This window comes from Squalius cephalus, assembly GCF_949319135.1.
Source record: "Squalius cephalus genome assembly, chromosome: 20".
Lineage (NCBI taxonomy): Eukaryota > Metazoa > Chordata > Actinopteri > Cypriniformes > Leuciscidae > Squalius > Squalius cephalus.
The window spans coordinates 18,303,738-18,320,147 of record NC_137141.1 but is presented as its reverse complement, the minus strand read 5'-3'; the positions used below and the strand labels follow the sequence as shown (position 1 = coordinate 18,320,147).

The following is a 16,410-nucleotide window of genomic DNA, read 5'->3' as shown; positions in this document are numbered from 1 at the left end:
AACGTTACAATTCTTCTGTGAAATATTTTGCTGTCTATCTTTATATATGACACTGAAGTGTGGCTAAAGCATCAGAATCCTTCTATACTTTTATAGATATTTGTATATACTATTATACATATTTTTGTACATATTTATCAGTTTATAGATGCATTCAATGTAATTTATATTGATTTAAATGTATATTTTTGTTTAGTTTAATTCAACAATAGCATTTCTACAACTGTAGCAAATCCCGGTCAAGAAACCCAAGTTTTATTTCTATTAGATTTTGAGAAATCTAATGTGTTTTTGTTCTCTTTGTCTCTCTGTCTCAGTGATTTTCTCAGTGCGACGCTTCCTCACATGTAGTCAAGATCATTTTACCTGACTGCCCTCTCTCACACACTGTCAGTTAAACACACACACAATGTACATTATCCGCACCGTGTACATCATGTGTACATGTGCACACACACACAAGCATGGACTGAAGATGCACCGGTTCCTTTTGCATTCCTTTGTTAACGCAACCTACGGAGGGAGAAAGTTATCATCTTTGAGAGAGTGATTTGTTTCACTGCCTGTTGTCATGGTAACAGGTCTGAAGGGGCTGCTGGAGCACAAAGTATGCAAAATAATATGCAAATATGCACTGAAATTAATGCTTAAGTCATCGAGCCTCTTCAAAGGAAAGAAGTACAGATGAAGTTTTAACGATGGCACTGAGAAGATCACACAAGGATCAAGGTCAAAGGGACGAATCAGGACAACTTGCTATAATAATGTCACCGTCAGTGCTTGCTGACTGCGATTCACTGTTTTGTTTTCACGAACGTACAATAACCGACTTATTAACAATATCATGGACCTGAAATCCACTCAATGTGAACAGCGAGTTGTTTTAGGTTGAACTTGAATTATGTACAATAAAATGTCTTCTTTCTTTTTTGTTTCTTCCCATTTAAATGACGCGTCTCCTGAATGATTTTAAAGTGCAGATTTTTGTGCTGCCTTGGCATTAAAACTCTGTGACTTTTTTATGGGGTTTATTGTGTATTGTGTTTATGCTGTAATGTTTGCTTGGTACATATGCAACCCAACTGCAATCAGAACTGAATGAGCTTTTGACATGACATTCCCCATGTTTCATTATTTTAATGCATTTGGTTTATCTATGCTAGTTTGCATGCCAGTTACTGGAAAAAAAAAAGATTGTTGCACTCTCAAAAGAAAAAACTGTATGCAAAATCATTTTCTTTTCTTCGTTATGTGGGTTATATATTTTCTTTGGTGGTTATACTCACTTTGCACATTCCAAAAATAATATATTAAAAACAATAATTCCTTGTTACCATAATTTGTTGGATACCCAAATCAAAAAAATCTTATTTTTATTAATATTACATTAAATTCATGCCCTCCCCTTTATTATATAGAGCCAAAAATCAGCAACTCACTGATGTACACTACTGTTCAAAAGTTTGGGGTCAGTAAGTTTTTCTCTTATGTTCTCCAAGGCTATATTTATTTGACCAAAAAAAAAAAAACAGTCAAACTGTGAAAGGGTTCCTATGCAGTTTGGAGAAGTATGGGATTTGATTGAATTATTTTCCAAGTCTGGAAAAGTATGGTGGAAAAATCTAAACATTAAGAATTTCTAAAACCTATACAAGTAGAGCGGTTTCATGGCAAAATTGATCATTTAGTGATTGTCTAACACGACAATGAATTTAAGGTGCACGTTGTCATTACACAAAACTGTTTGTCTTTGCCATAAGCTCATTAAAAGAATGCGTGTGCCACTCAAACCAGCAACAGATCAAGGAACAAACGATCATTTAAATCAGACTGTACTTTGCTGTTTGGTGGTCGTGCCAATTTATTTGAAATATTTTGTAACATTTGTCACTTTTGATCAATTTAATGCATCCTTACTGACTTGCTAACTTCTTTAAAAAGAAAAAAGATCATTCTGAACCAAAACTTTTGAACAGTAGTGTACTTTGTTTACAGTTGAAAATATATCTATTTTGTCTAACAAGATCATTCTGACCCAAACTTCACTTTTAGTGTATCTTCCAATGTTTTATAGTCGTGTTCTCTAATTTGGCTGAATATTGACTCTATAAAATTGAGCAATAACGACACATATCTTTGATTTGCTCTGACATCTTGTCATGTATATTTGATGAACATATTTTCTTCCCAGTGTGCACTGACCATCTGATAATTCTTATCTGCGAACAAGTTAATTTCACTGTAATACAGGCCTTTTGAAAATCGAGATCTGCTGTATTGTTGCTCTGTGTGTCAGGTTATATTTGTCAGATATTTTTTGGGCTGGTAATGATTGGAAGGTCATGATACATGAAAGCTTGGATCGTCTCAAGGCTTTGTTTGTACATGTTACTCTCAGAAAGAAATTGCATCCCAATATTTTTTGTTTTCTTCTGCCAGTGTGGGCTCATGATGGACTGATACACTGAAAGCAAAACAACCAAAATCTCTTAATTTGCGATGGGTTATGTAGAAATGATCAAGTTTTAGCGAGACCACCAGGTCCTAGAGAAGTGCAATATTCTTATCTAAAGCCGAAGGACAACCATACTGTATGTAAGACCAAAAACAAACTATATAGAGGTATAAATGAAGCCACTTAATTATGTATCCTGTTTTGTTAGAATGTAAAAATGGACCACTGTATATTTGGATGTCACTGCTCTGAACACAGATTTTATTCTGTCGTCTTCGTTGATGTTGACCAAACTTTGCATATTTGAATTGAACACTTATATTTTAAAATTATTTTTTTGTAATGAAATGAAATACTGCCCAGTTATTTCAACAGCAACTGTTACTTTTTGCAGACTATATCATGCGTGGTTTACAATGTTTGTTTTCTTCTAAGCTGCTAAACCTTACTGGACACATGCACAGATGTAAGTACAGTATGTTTGTTTGTAAACAATAAAAGGACTGGAAAAGAAATATGTATCGCTTTCTGATATCCACTATTTTTAAAACTTTTATACTGAATCCCAGGACGGCATAATTTTAAGTACCTCACTGACTGACTTTTTTTTCCATGTAGCAGAATACACATGCATATACATAAACCACTTTTAATAGATAGGGACAAACTCAAATCCAGGTAAACTAGTTATACTACAGGGAAGCTTGTTTTTTCTTTTAATGTATCAGGTTTAGGCAATGCGTCATTCATGCGTTCACTTTTACCTTACCCGACACCTGTTCAAGCCATTCATTATACGGAGTGATATGAATGTGGCGTAACAAGTCAACAGCCTTCAATCTTCACAACAATGAACAGATTCTCCAACTTGCAATTGGAATTGCCTTGTTTAGTCATTTAAGTCAACAGCATACTGTTTTTATTTATTTTATTATTTGTTAACAAGGTAATTTCCTTACAGTACTTGTGTAAAAAAAAAAAAATAATAATAATTTGCAAGAAAACAAGGCCTCAGTACAAGTGTGAATGTTCAAAGATGACATCCATAAGCATACATTCAAATGACAGCCTGGAATCTGAAATGCTGTTTAGAGTTGAAAAAAAGTCAGGAGTTTGCTTTATGAAAAGGGTCATAGTTCAAGCTACAGATACAATAGTGCAAACATATCACTTGGTAATACTATGCAAAATAGAGCACAAATTGACATCGGCTCACCCTGACAAAATAGAAAATATAATGTATTATTTGATGGATTCCTGTGAGTTTACATAGGCAGCTGCCATATATTCTCTATTCTCATTGTTTTATGAAATATTTACATTATTGTTGTTAATATTGCACAGTATGCACACAAGGCACCCTTTAACCTGCATCAGAAAGCTTGAATAAAAATATAATTCGGTCATTACTGCCGTTTGCCACTTTTGAGACGGTTGTTTCTGACTGGTTATATACTGTATTTTAGGGCAGGGAGACTAATTCTACTGAATTTAAACAAACCAAAGGTGGCTGATGATCAAATATTTCCTGAAGCTACTAAGAAATAGTACAGGATGCAAAGGATAGTTAGGTCTCCAATGTTTTCCAGTTGCTGATTTCACTTCCTGAAATACATAAAACAGGGACAGAACTATAGTCTTGGCATCTCTGTTATAATCAGTCAGAATGGCCACCCTTAAAAGTGATACAAGGAATGCACCAAAATTGAGAATTTACACATGCATCAGTACAGCTGTAAACTGAAGCTAGACTAAGCTCTAACTAAATGAAGCTTCAATAAATTAGTCTCAGATGAGCAAGAAATTGAATTGGCATAACCGAATTCATGAAAATGGAGTATGGGCAAGTGAAAGTAACAGTGATTTTAAATATACTACAGTGTAAGTGCACATGGAGGGGTTAGTTTGTGTGTATATTGGGGGTAAACTACAGTCGTGAAATTCAAAGGGGTTCAATATGGTGTAATGCATAGCGAGAGAAACCTGAAGGCACACCAACACACTGGGAATGGTTGAGGAACAGGCAAGCAGACCCAGTGTTCCCTGCTCCCTCATTCCAGTGGTTCATTAGGTGGCGGGATCTTGACGTCTGACGGCTCCACTCCCCAGATCTCACGGGCGTACTCCGTGATGGTGCGGTCACTGGAGAACTTTCCAGAAGCAGCAATGTTCCTGATCACGGTTTTGGTCCATTCTTTTGGGTTCTGATTAAAAATAAAAATAAAGAGTGGGGAATTTTACTTGTAATGAATGAACAAAGTTGCTATTGGGAAACAAGCAGTTTTGCCCATATATCTATTTCTCAAAAATCAGTTCTACATTTTGAGCAGTGGAAGACACATTTAAACTCCATGTAGATCAATCAGCCAATAAATGGTCATTTTCAGATTATGACCATCAGCTAACAATTAACAGGAGTGTTAGGCGCCCACTTGTCAATTACAAAAACATTTTCTGTTCTCAGATATTTTATATAATTAATATCATTAAAAATGCAGTTTAAAATTATATACAGTAATTATACGTTTAATATAGATCATAAAGAAAAAAATATTTAAATGTTCAAACTACTACGAAATAGCCATTGAAAAACCCATATTGGTAGACCATCCAAACCATCTTAACTCACCTTGTAGAGTTCATTAACTTTTTCTTGACTACTGATATATGATTCATAGTCTGCAAAAACCTTGAACCTGAGAGAGAAAAACAACAGAAGTCAGACACCTCCTACAAATGAAAAAATGAATGTGATAATCATACATAACATACATACATAACATACATCAGAAAATGCAAACTATTTCAAAGAAAAGCAATAAATTACATTCAGACAAGTGCACTTTTTGCTGCCCACCTGTCATGATTCATGAGCATGTTGACAATATCTTTGAAGAGTTCAGGCTCTTTGGGGCTGAAGAACCCAGTGCTGATTTGATCCATCACCTGTTTGAGTTCAGGCAGACGCTCGTAGTATTCCCTGGCATTGTATCTAGATCACAAACAGCGATGTTATTGTAGACTCAAAATTTAACTATTAAAAGTTGTTTTTCAGTCACTGAAATAAAGCTGAAATCAAATAGAAGATAAAAGATAAAAAGAAAAAAAGATGAACTCATGAAAAAGTAAATATGTAAAACCAAAAAAGCATTAAAAAAAAAAAAAAGGCAAAAAAAAAAGGCAAAAAAACACAACTAAAATTAATAAGCAAAATTTTTAAGAAAAAAAGCTTAACATAAAAAATATAATAGCAGGGGTGCATCAAAGGTGACTGGGACGGTTTTTGAATTTCCACCTTGTGTAAACAGTTGTGTAAAAAGTTTATATTATAATGAAAGGATGCGTGACATACTCTTATGTAAATGAGCCAAAACCCCTCTTTTCAGAATTAGTTTTTTTTCCTTTAGCATAATCCAGCTAGCTCTTGAACATTTTTTGTGGATGATTAGGGGTTGCACAAATGAAGAGGTTGGGAAAAAACTATTTCGAGCATAAACAATGGTTCTCTATTGTGTTCCAATCACCCAGAATCATGCTGTCCCATCCACCTAAATTGTAACAAAATAAAAACAACCCAATTCTGAATTTTTTATTGATTTTGTTGCAGTAGAGCATCATATTCATGTTTCCATCAAGGTTTGTGTAAAATAGTAGTTATGCAATTTTAGGACCTTATTACGAAAACTAGCAAAAGCTTGTAATTTTCCTCATGCATTAGAGGGTCAACTTCCTGTTTGATGCCTGCTCCGCCCACCTACAATTTTTACAATGAGGTCTCACAGCTAGGGCTCAGCAAAAAAGGTTTTATTTTCCCTCACTAGGAGTGAAAATAATCTGTATAGTTATACTATCCCATTTGACCTTATGTCCCAATCACCATTAATTCACTTCTATATAAATAACACTAAAATAACAGTGATCACAAAACAAATCCAGTCAGAAGAAAATAATTCCACAAATGTCACAATCAGGAAGTTACATTTATGTTTGGTAACACTTTACTACAAGTTTTCATTGGTTAACATTAGTTAACTACATTACTTACCATAATGAACAATAATTCTAATGCATTTGTTAATCTTACTTGATGTTAACTTCAAAATTTACTAATAAACTATTAAAATCAAAAGTTGTACCCATTCATATTATTAAATGGTCCAGAACTGTAACGAACGATCAATGAACAGTTATGCTTGTAATAACTAATGTTAGAAAAGATAAATAAATACTGTAACAAATGAAGTGCTCTCCCATCTAGACCCATGTTCTCTCTCTTATTCGGTTTATATCTATTCACTCTTTCTCACCCCTTTTTGTCCATGGCCTCCACATCCTCGACCCGCATGCCAAAGATGAACAGGTTTTCCTCTCCAGCTTCTTCTGCCATCTCCACGTTGGCGCCGTCCATGGTGCCGATGGTCAGAGCGCCGTTAAGCATGAACTTCATGTTCCCCGTCCCGGAGGCTTCCGTGCCCGCCGTGGAGATCTGCTCAGACAGGTCAGCAGCGGGGATCACTGAAGAGCAAAGCACATGACAAATTCAAATTCCATTATAATCTATGACATCCAATAAATAAAATAACTATGATGCAACTAACAAAAATAATTATTAGATTATCTTGACAAATATCTGATCTGATATTTTTATGGCTATCTATCAACAGTTGTTAATGCGTTTACTCACCCTTCTCAGCTAATGAGACTCTGTAGTTCTCCAGGAAAATGACCTTCAGTCTGTCTCCCACCACAGGATCATGGTTGACCACCTCCCCCACTGAGGTGATCAGTTTAATGATAATCTTTGCCATGTGATAGCCTGGTGCCGCCTGCAGGAGGCAGTGCAGGATCAGAGAAAAAGCAATTTTCGAGCCGCTTGTTTTCAAACTTTTTAACAGAAACTGGGAGTGTCAATATATTAAGCTATTTATTTTACTGATTCCACAAGTTTCACAAACAGTATGTTCATTAATAAATCAATATTTGTAAATGACTGGGGGAGACTATATAAAAGAAATATAAAGTTTACACCTTGGTTTTGTGTTTTGTGTTTTTTTTTTTTAGCATTTCAGCAAAGTTTTATTACGTTTTAATTAAGTTTGTTGAGACCTCCTAATTGAAAACTACTGCTTTAAATCATGTCAATCTACAGTATACAAAAATTCCATAATGACAGTTATCACAAACTAATATTATTCAGAATCCCATATATATATATATATATATATATATACATACATACATACATACACATAGATACATATATACATTTTTTTTTTTTTTTTTATGAATTCACATACCTTTCCTCCAATCATTACGGTCCTGGGAACAAACTTCTTGTTTGGTTCTTTCTTGATCCCTAGAAAAGTGCAGAATAAAATAATTTATAAAAATCACTCATTAAATCAATTAATTTGAGCCATTTTTACAAAGTATCTATGATATAATTATGATAAAACAAAAAAAAGTGCAATGTTCTCTTTGGTCAGTTCATCAGTGCTCAGATAGGTGTCAGTGTTCAAGCACTGATCTTCTATCTTGAATACATTGCTGTGTTTTTCTTCGTGTATTTTCGTACTGTTGTATAGAGTGACGACATGAAGGCAGTTGAGCAGTTGTCTCTTGTACTCATGGATTCTTTTGACATGGATGTCAAAGATGGACTCAGGGTTTATCTTTACTTTGTACTCATTCTCCAGATAAGCTGCAAACTTCTGCTTATTCTCCTAAAAAAATAAAAAAATAAAAAAATAAATAAAAACACTTTAAACATGAAGCCAAAAATTCTCTCTCTTATTTAATTCTTCTGTCATTTTAAATTTTGAAAAAGACTCCTGTACATTATAAATACCAAAATCGAAGAAGGCATGTCTTTATTTAAAAAAAAAAATAATAATTTAAATGTAGACCTGCTTCACTTTAGCCACATCCCGAATGAACATTTCATCATTGATGAAGTCCAAAAGTTTTCTTAGTTGGAACAGATCCGTCAGGAAGTCCTCGCCAATTTTCTGAAAGGGAAAGATAGTGAGGGACAGAAAAAAAAACTGTGGGGGTAGAGCAAGCAAGAGCTGGATAAAATAAAATAAATAACATTTTAAATAAAATACTATACAACTTTAAACCAACTGCATGAATAATAAGTTAAGGAGGTCACCTCAGCGATGATGTCAGCCAGGCCAGGGTTGCAGAGCAGCAGCCAGCGACGAGGTGTGATGCCGTTTGTCTTGTTCTGAAACTTCTCCGGCTCAACGTCACAAAAGTCCTTAAATCTTAAACCAGTTTAAAAAATAAATTAATTTCTGCAAGTTCTAAATGTAACTAGATCAAAAGTACTTAATGTCAATACACACATGACCTAAATAGCATTAAAATAAAAATGCTTCCATGGCGCCCTGGAAATAATTCATTCGCTGTCAAATATTTTTGTATATAGACTTATGCACTCTACTCACACAGTGGTTTTGACAATTTCTGAGTGAATCCGTGCAACTCCGTTGACGGCGTGCGACCCGACCACACAAAGGTGAGCCATGTTGATCCTCTTTGGATCGCCCTCCTCGATCAGAGACATCCTGCGCAAGCGATCATGGTCGCCTGGATACAGCGCAGCAATTCTCTACAACAGAGAGTCCATCAGACCAAATATAAATAACTATGATGATCTTGAGTTAGTGTATGCGTGTATCCTCACATCCAGATGCCGCCGGTTGATCTCATAGACGATCTGCAGGTGTCGCGGCAGAAGCTTCTCAAACATGTAGACAGGCCAGCGCTCCAGAGCCTCGGGTAACACCGTGTGGTTTGTGTACGCACACGTCTTTGTGGTAATCTCCCATGCCTACATACACACATGCGCACTTTAATGCGGATTTTGGAAAGTTCTATTATAAATAAAATAACAAAATGAATAAAATAACTTCCAAGAAAATGTTATTTAAAAAAAAGTTGTCTGGCTGAATGAACAATACTTTTCATTATATTAGCAATACTTTGTCTATTACTCATGTCAACATGACTAGGCAGAAAAATACAAATGCTGAACAACAAAACAGCTGTGAAGGAATTATCTTAAAACACAGTTTGACATCCTGAACATCACACCTTTTCCCAGTCCAGCTGCTCTATATCCACCAGAATTCTCATGAGTTCAGGAATCGCCAGAGCCGGATGAGTATCATTCAGTTGAATCGCCACCTGAGAGAGTGGTTTTGAAACCGTTATTCTTCGTAAGAGCAAAAACCTTTGCTGTTTTTACATTTGTGACTGAAAATTCAGTCAATTAATGTATTTCATGTCATATAACCTTTTCAGGGAAAGCCTCAAAAGAGGTGCGCACGGGATCCCTGCAGCCAAACTTTGAAGATTTAAAGCGTCTGATGATGTCCTGCAGAGTAGCAGCCACCACAAAGTACTCCTGCTTTAAACGGAGCTCCTTCCCTTCGAAAAACTAACACATGCACATTCAATATTAAATACAGACACACTGAAAGCTTTACAAACAGCCACACATTCCATTTACTGTCAGTTTTTCAGACAGAATAACCAAGCATTGTGTTTTCTTAGTTTAGTAGTTGTGTGAATAAAAACAATATACACTACTGCAGGGCTGCCAACTTTTGAGTTTAGCTTGGAGTGAGATTTTTTTTGGGGGGGGGGTTATGTAAAAACAAATATTGCATCACAATAAGCGTAATTGTGATTGTCAAAACATTTGGTAACTAAATAGAATTTTATGAAGTTTACTGACAACATGTTACAATGTTTACATTGTACAATGACTGGTAGGATAGTTTTTATTATTGCTTGACAAAAATTTCAAGATTTCAATTTCATTCTTGTGATTTGATTCCGATTTTGATTCAATATTGACTAATTTGGATACATGTTTATTGTAAATTTTATTTTAAAAAATAATCTCACCTAATGCTGTAAACATAGAGGGCCCAATCTGCTGGTATTATTAAAGGTTAAAAATAACAAATTAAATTAAATATAATGCAGTTTTTGTTATAATAACAATTATTTAATGACATAAGTAAAAATATAATAAATATGTAATGTAGTGCACAGCAAAATCTCCTCTCTAGCTATTTTTTCTATTCAATTAACATGCTATGGTCATTAAATGGCTTTCCTGAGGTAAATGTAACGTTATGTAACATAATTGTTCTCCTGCTGTTATATTGACCTCTTTCCGTGGTTGAAAAACACTAATTGGTCGATATTATGTATACTTTCTGTAAGTTGTACTGCATCTTTAAATAAAAAAGTAACAGATGATCGGTTCACGTGCACTTGAACTGAGGCGCTCAGCGATCTGTCACGTCACATTTACAAGCGTCACATTTATTTTTGTCTGAATTTCGTAATAAAATTGACGGAATCTAAGAGCTGAGAATTAGTTTAATATTAAAAGTACCTCTTTGCTCCGCAATTTTTCTGTGCGTGAGAAAATGGATGTGTGGCGTGAGAGCGTGTGAAAAGTGTCAATTGGTGAGTCTCACGCTCAATGCGTGAGAGTTGGCAGCCCTGTTACTGTATCATGACACATAGACATAGCCTTCCATTTTCAAACTTCCTCAATGTATTACACGTCAGTGGCACTGTTGCATAAGATAAGAGTTTTCTCTGCTGAAATCTGCTCATGCCAGTCAGCTAAAGCTTATTTTGCATACCAGCATCGACAGAGTCTAAATTTACACACATGTGATTGTCAGTGTTTATTATAGTAACTTAACGCATATCACATTCAAATTCCTGCTCTCTGTTCTCTCTCTCTCTCTCTCTCTCTCTCCCTGTGTGTACATTCTGTTCATCAGACTATCAGGCATCCTCAGCAAGAGTTTTATAGCATTGCAAAGTGAGTGTACGTACATTGTCATTGGGGTAGAGGACCCGGGAGATGTTCTCTGCCAGGTTTCGGTCCAGTACAGCCTGGATGTAATCTCCCACATTGACTACAATTAAGAAAGAGTATTTCAAAATGACATGCTAAAATGCCTGTTTTGTCGAGTATTCCTTGCAAGCACAGTCTTAAATTAGTTAAATGAAGTCTTAAATTAACATTAAGAGTTGGGAGAAAATGGGATGCGCGTCATATACTTTATGGTATGTCTTAAAAGTGACAGTAGCCTAATAAACCCACTGCTGTCTATCATTAAGGATAATCAAAGAATCACTCGCTGCTCTTGGCTGAATAACTTTTGTAGCTTTAATAAGGATTAATCGATATTTAATTGATAATTTACGCAGTGAAGGCTGTGAAGTGTTTGATAACTTTATTAAATTTGTATATATCCTACCTGTTAGACCTACCCGAAAATCTTAAAGCACTGTTTACAAGGTTACACATGGGTCAAAAACAGCAACAGGGCAAGTAAAAATCTAAATTGGTCTGACTGGGCCAATAGAAAAAACTGAGCCCTAATATATATATATATATATAAAAAATTGTATGCATGTATAAACCTTACGAGTATGTGTCTAATATAGAATGAGACATTGACTGTAGAGCTCAGAGGCCCAACAATCATGAAGGACACTCTCAAAAGCAGGCGTATCTATGGGTAACGCTGGCCTGTTGCCAGCTGCTCTCCTGTTTCTGTGCTGCTGATGGATTGCTCTGGTGAAGAGGCCTATATTTAGTATTCTACACAGAAACCATTCTCCCAGGAAACAAGTTCACTTTTCTATAAACTCAACTGAGAAGGTAAGTGTGTAATATAAAAAACTATTTCAATAATATTGCAAGCAACTGGAAATGTCAAGCATGTAATAATCTAAGCTCACCTGGAATCGTCCAAACAAACCAGGACAGAGAAGCTCACTTAATTTCAGCAATTCAGCCAAAAGTAGAACCAAACCATAAATGTGTTATACTGGATCTCAGACTGCTTATCATGTGAGCTGATCATTGTGTTGACTCACATTCTTGCAGGTTGAAATCATTAGGAGCTTTGGCAGACCACAGTCTCATAGTATTCACAGTGTTGTTCTTATAACCAGGCACAGGAGTGTCATAAGGCATTGCAAGCACCACCTGCCAGAGAAAAGACAGAGCGGTACAGTAAAATATAGACATGAACTGACTTTAATTTTGCCATCCTATTTATCCACAATTACAGTAACATTCAAAAGCTCAGTAAGTTTATTATTTGTTTATTTTTGTTAAAAGAAATGAAGGACGCATTCATTTAATCAAGTGTTACAAAAAAATTATATTTTAAATAAATTATGTTCTTTTTACCTTTCTATTGAAAAAAAAAAACATGAATAACAGTTTCCAAACTTATTAGGCAGCACAACTGTTTTCAACATTGATATTAATAAAAAATTATTCTTGAGCACCAAATCAGTATATTAGAATGAAAACTGGAGTAATGTTGCTGAAAATTCAGCTTTGCCATAAGAATAAAGTTATTAAAGTATTAAAGTTATTTTTTTATTGTAATTATTTTATTTATGAAAATATTTTCATAATAATTAGAAATAATATTACTGTTTAACTGTATTTTTGCTCAAATCAATGCAGCCATGAGCATAACAGACTTCTTTCAGAAATATTACAATCTTTTGAATGATAGTGAATGTGGTTGAAGTTTTTTTTTTTTCTATAGCTATGTTTTCCCCCTGATATCCCACTAGATTATCACTGACTGACCTGAGTGTCAACCCACTTTGGTCCCTCATGAGTATGCTCCACTCGGCCATAGAAATGCACAGGAAGCATGTACTCGGGACGGGCCTTCTCCCAGGGGTTTCCATAACGAAGCCAATCGTCAGCTTCCTCAACCTAAAAAAAAAAAGAAAAAGAAAATGATATTCATATTTTCAATATTTGATCTACTATTTAAATAAAATGAAATGCATGGGTTAACATATACTGAAAATTACCAATATAAATACTATTTTTCAGTTTTGGTTTACCTGCCAGCCACTGGCGATCTTCTGATTGAAGATCCCAAACTCATAACGAATGCCATAACCATATGCCGCCAAACCCAGAGATGCCATTGAGTCCAGGAAACAAGCTGAGAGAGAAAGCAGACATCAAACGTCCAATATGTCGGGGACATGTACTAGGATGTAGGGAGTTTTAAATGTAGGTACCTGCAAGACGCCCGAGCCCTCCGTTTCCCAGCCCTGCATCCTCCTCAATCTCCTCTAATTCTTCCAAATCCAGTCCAAGCTGAAGGTCAATACATTTCAGAACAGATCATGTTAAATAATTTTCACATTGGGCAACACAATTTCAACTGATTATGGAAATTTCGTGCAGTTTAATGTTTCGGCAATTTCCGTGTTCTCTCATTCAAACAAGGAAGGGTTTAGACTAAGAGTTTTGCAAGCCTGTGGCAACTGGTCTACATCCCCCATGAGCGCTCTGTGGGTGAGCAGCGAAAAAACAACAGCTGTTTCTAAAGTTTCAGGATGTTTAAGTAACAGAGCTCTGGGACAGTTCTGCAATTCAGTAACAAATGCTTTACAAGAGCATTAAGTTTGCTATGTCAGTGATGCATTTTACCTGGTAGATGGCCTCATCACAGGTATTCTGCAGCCCAAGATTTATCATGGTGTTCTGTAGAGTTCTGCCCATGTAGAACTCCAGAGACAGATAGTGGATGCGCTGCAACAAAAAACACACAAATAAAACCACACTGCATGAGCACAGAGATATCTGAACTAGCAGATCATGTAGGCAGAAGACCATAGAAAAGATGTGACGATACAAGCTTACAGTCATTAGAAGATGCAACATTTTACTGTATGAATTTACTCCAATATTATAACATTTATTTAAATATTTTATAAAAATATTTGAAAACAGGAAATGTGTATTCTCCACAGACATATAGGTTAAAATAGTTTTAATTAAATCAACTCTTAGAATACATAAATCACTTTAAAATGATTTTTGCAGTCAGTGTAAGCTTGTATTTATTTTTCACACTTTTTATATGGTTTACTGCCTACTTATACTCTCTGGTATGTTACTGAAGTACAACATTTGATCTTGTTGGCTTGGTATCAACTTTTCATAAGAGTTCATTCATTAGATGTCTGCCCTGGGAGAAGTTTACAGACTGCTGAAGGCCTCAAATACACATTGAACAACATCTGAATACCACAGTAATAAATAAATGCATGATTCAGTTTAACATGCTGAGATGGGGCTTAATCACTGCATAGTGCATACTGTGGGTTTAAATAAAGTGACAGTGTTTTACTGTTTTTCCAAGGGTCTGAACTTCAACAAGTGTAGTGCTTGACAAGAGTGAAGTTCCTGGAAATGCTTCACATATTGGTGTGCTCAACCATATAAAGCTATCTGCTTCCGTTAAGAGATATCTAGACAGGAGGGAAAACACAGGCTTTCATTACTGGCTCAAAGGACTGCACACACACATCTCTGGAAAGCTGTGAAGCCCAGAACAAGAACATTCAATAAATAAATAATTTCCAAAAGACCTAAAGTACAGAAAATTACCATGGAATGCTTCTTTATTTCAAAATACATGGTTAGGCCTAGATCCCATGTTCATCAACAAACAAGTCACAATAAGCTTCACAGCCACATCAATGGAGTCACAAAAGACTAAGAAAAGAAGCACTTTCTCCTAGTTACTCTCCAAAAAAACATCATGACCTCCGAACTCATTAAACACCCAGGTAATAGTTGTCTATTAATAGCCACAAGTGATGCTGCACATGGACCATGTCAATGCATTGGATTAGAAAACCTATTATCTTCAACTGGGTTTGACAGTATAATGCAATCTGTACTTGCCCTAGTGAGCACAGAGAATAAGTGGTAGCAAAATACTTAATAACTAATGATGTCCTAATATGACAAGGAACAGATCACTTTTTTTAACAGCTGATCCCATGTCAATGGAGGAAGCTGAGGAAACAAATACAGGCCTTTAACTCTCCCCAGAAAACAGTGAAATGAATGACTATCTCACAATAAATGAGGAAATGACTGTCCAGGTCATATTCACTATCATTTACAATGCACTATGAATATGATTATGGTTTGTGCACTTCATTTGAACTAAGGAAGACACTTGTGTCATACAGCAGTGTGCAATTCTGCAGCAACGCAATTATGGAGGCCCAAACTTGCCAAATGCATAAACAAAATGTTTAAATTCGTAAACATTAATTCCACATTAAAAGCATTTCATGTAACGTATCCCACTAGTGCACAAACATGCCACTTCCTCGCTGCAAGAGGAGGAAGAGATGAGATCCGTACCTTCGGGTCTTTCTCATAGTAATACTGCTGAGTGCGGATCCAGCGGCCCACCAGGTGATCCCGCACCGTGTGTGCCAGGGCGAAGTAATAATCCCGCGGGGTGGCCACATTGCGGTCCTTCACTAGGGTGAAGTGAAGATGCCTGTTGAAGCTCTTTTTGATTTCGGCAACATCCCCCAGTCCAGCTATACCACGAACACTGATCTGCTTGCGCTTTTCCTGATCGGTTAGAGGTTTGGACATGTTGCCAATGCGTTTAAAAAGCAAAGAATGAAAATTATGGACCCTTGACTTGTGCTTGGTGCGGTGGAGAAGGACTTCACACGCACTGTTCCTTGGCTTTGAGACACACCCCTATGTCAACTAGAGAAGAAGGTGGGCGGGCTTAAATCCCGCCTGTTTATTGGCCAGTGACACTATCGTAATTGGGTTCCCATAGGTTGCGTGAGACGTCAATCCATGCAAAGCTAACTACCTACACGTTTACTAATGTATGATGTGTTCTGACCAAGGTGAGCCGGTTTGAGCGAATTCGCCGTTTTAGTGTATAATCATCTACATTTGGGCCAGCAACTATTATAACATAATAATATAACATTTAGTAACACCATTGCCTTTTTCAGCTCGTAGTAAATATGACTTATGTAGACTTGCCCATATCCTTGCGTTTCATGCGAGCCGAGTTTCCATTATTATA

The 16,410-nt window shown here is 35.9% G+C and overlaps 2 protein-coding genes across 2 annotated transcripts in view; one reads left to right on the top strand and one right to left on the bottom strand.

Moving 5' to 3' along the window:
* Window positions 1-2,962, top strand: part of abhd12 (abhydrolase domain containing 12, lysophospholipase) — a 32,245-nt gene extending 29,283 nt beyond the window's left edge. Inside the window, exon 14 of the mRNA XM_079853104.1 lies at window positions 318-2,962. Coding sequence (XP_079709230.1) covers window positions 318-351 — 34 coding nt within the window. The 3' untranslated portion in view covers window positions 352-2,962. The remainder of the gene's footprint in view (window positions 1-317) is intronic.
* A 128-nt stretch (window positions 2,963-3,090) lies between these two features.
* On the bottom strand, window positions 3,091-16,074 carry pygb (phosphorylase, glycogen; brain). The gene is made up of 20 exons (XM_079853103.1): window positions 15,714-16,074; window positions 13,980-14,081; window positions 13,565-13,643; window positions 13,382-13,485; window positions 13,116-13,247; window positions 12,383-12,494; window positions 11,330-11,412; window positions 9,759-9,902; window positions 9,557-9,649; window positions 9,147-9,293; window positions 8,908-9,071; window positions 8,610-8,724; window positions 8,362-8,463; window positions 8,031-8,178; window positions 7,753-7,811; window positions 7,140-7,281; window positions 6,763-6,970; window positions 5,313-5,447; window positions 5,085-5,151; window positions 3,091-4,659 (listed from the first exon to the last, which is right to left on the bottom strand). The coding sequence occupies exons 1-20, from the start codon at window positions 15,954-15,956 to the stop codon at window positions 4,507-4,509; spliced, it is 2,532 nt and encodes an 843-aa protein (XP_079709229.1). The 5' UTR covers window positions 15,957-16,074; the 3' UTR covers window positions 3,091-4,506.
* Window positions 16,075-16,410: the final 336 nt, after the last annotated feature.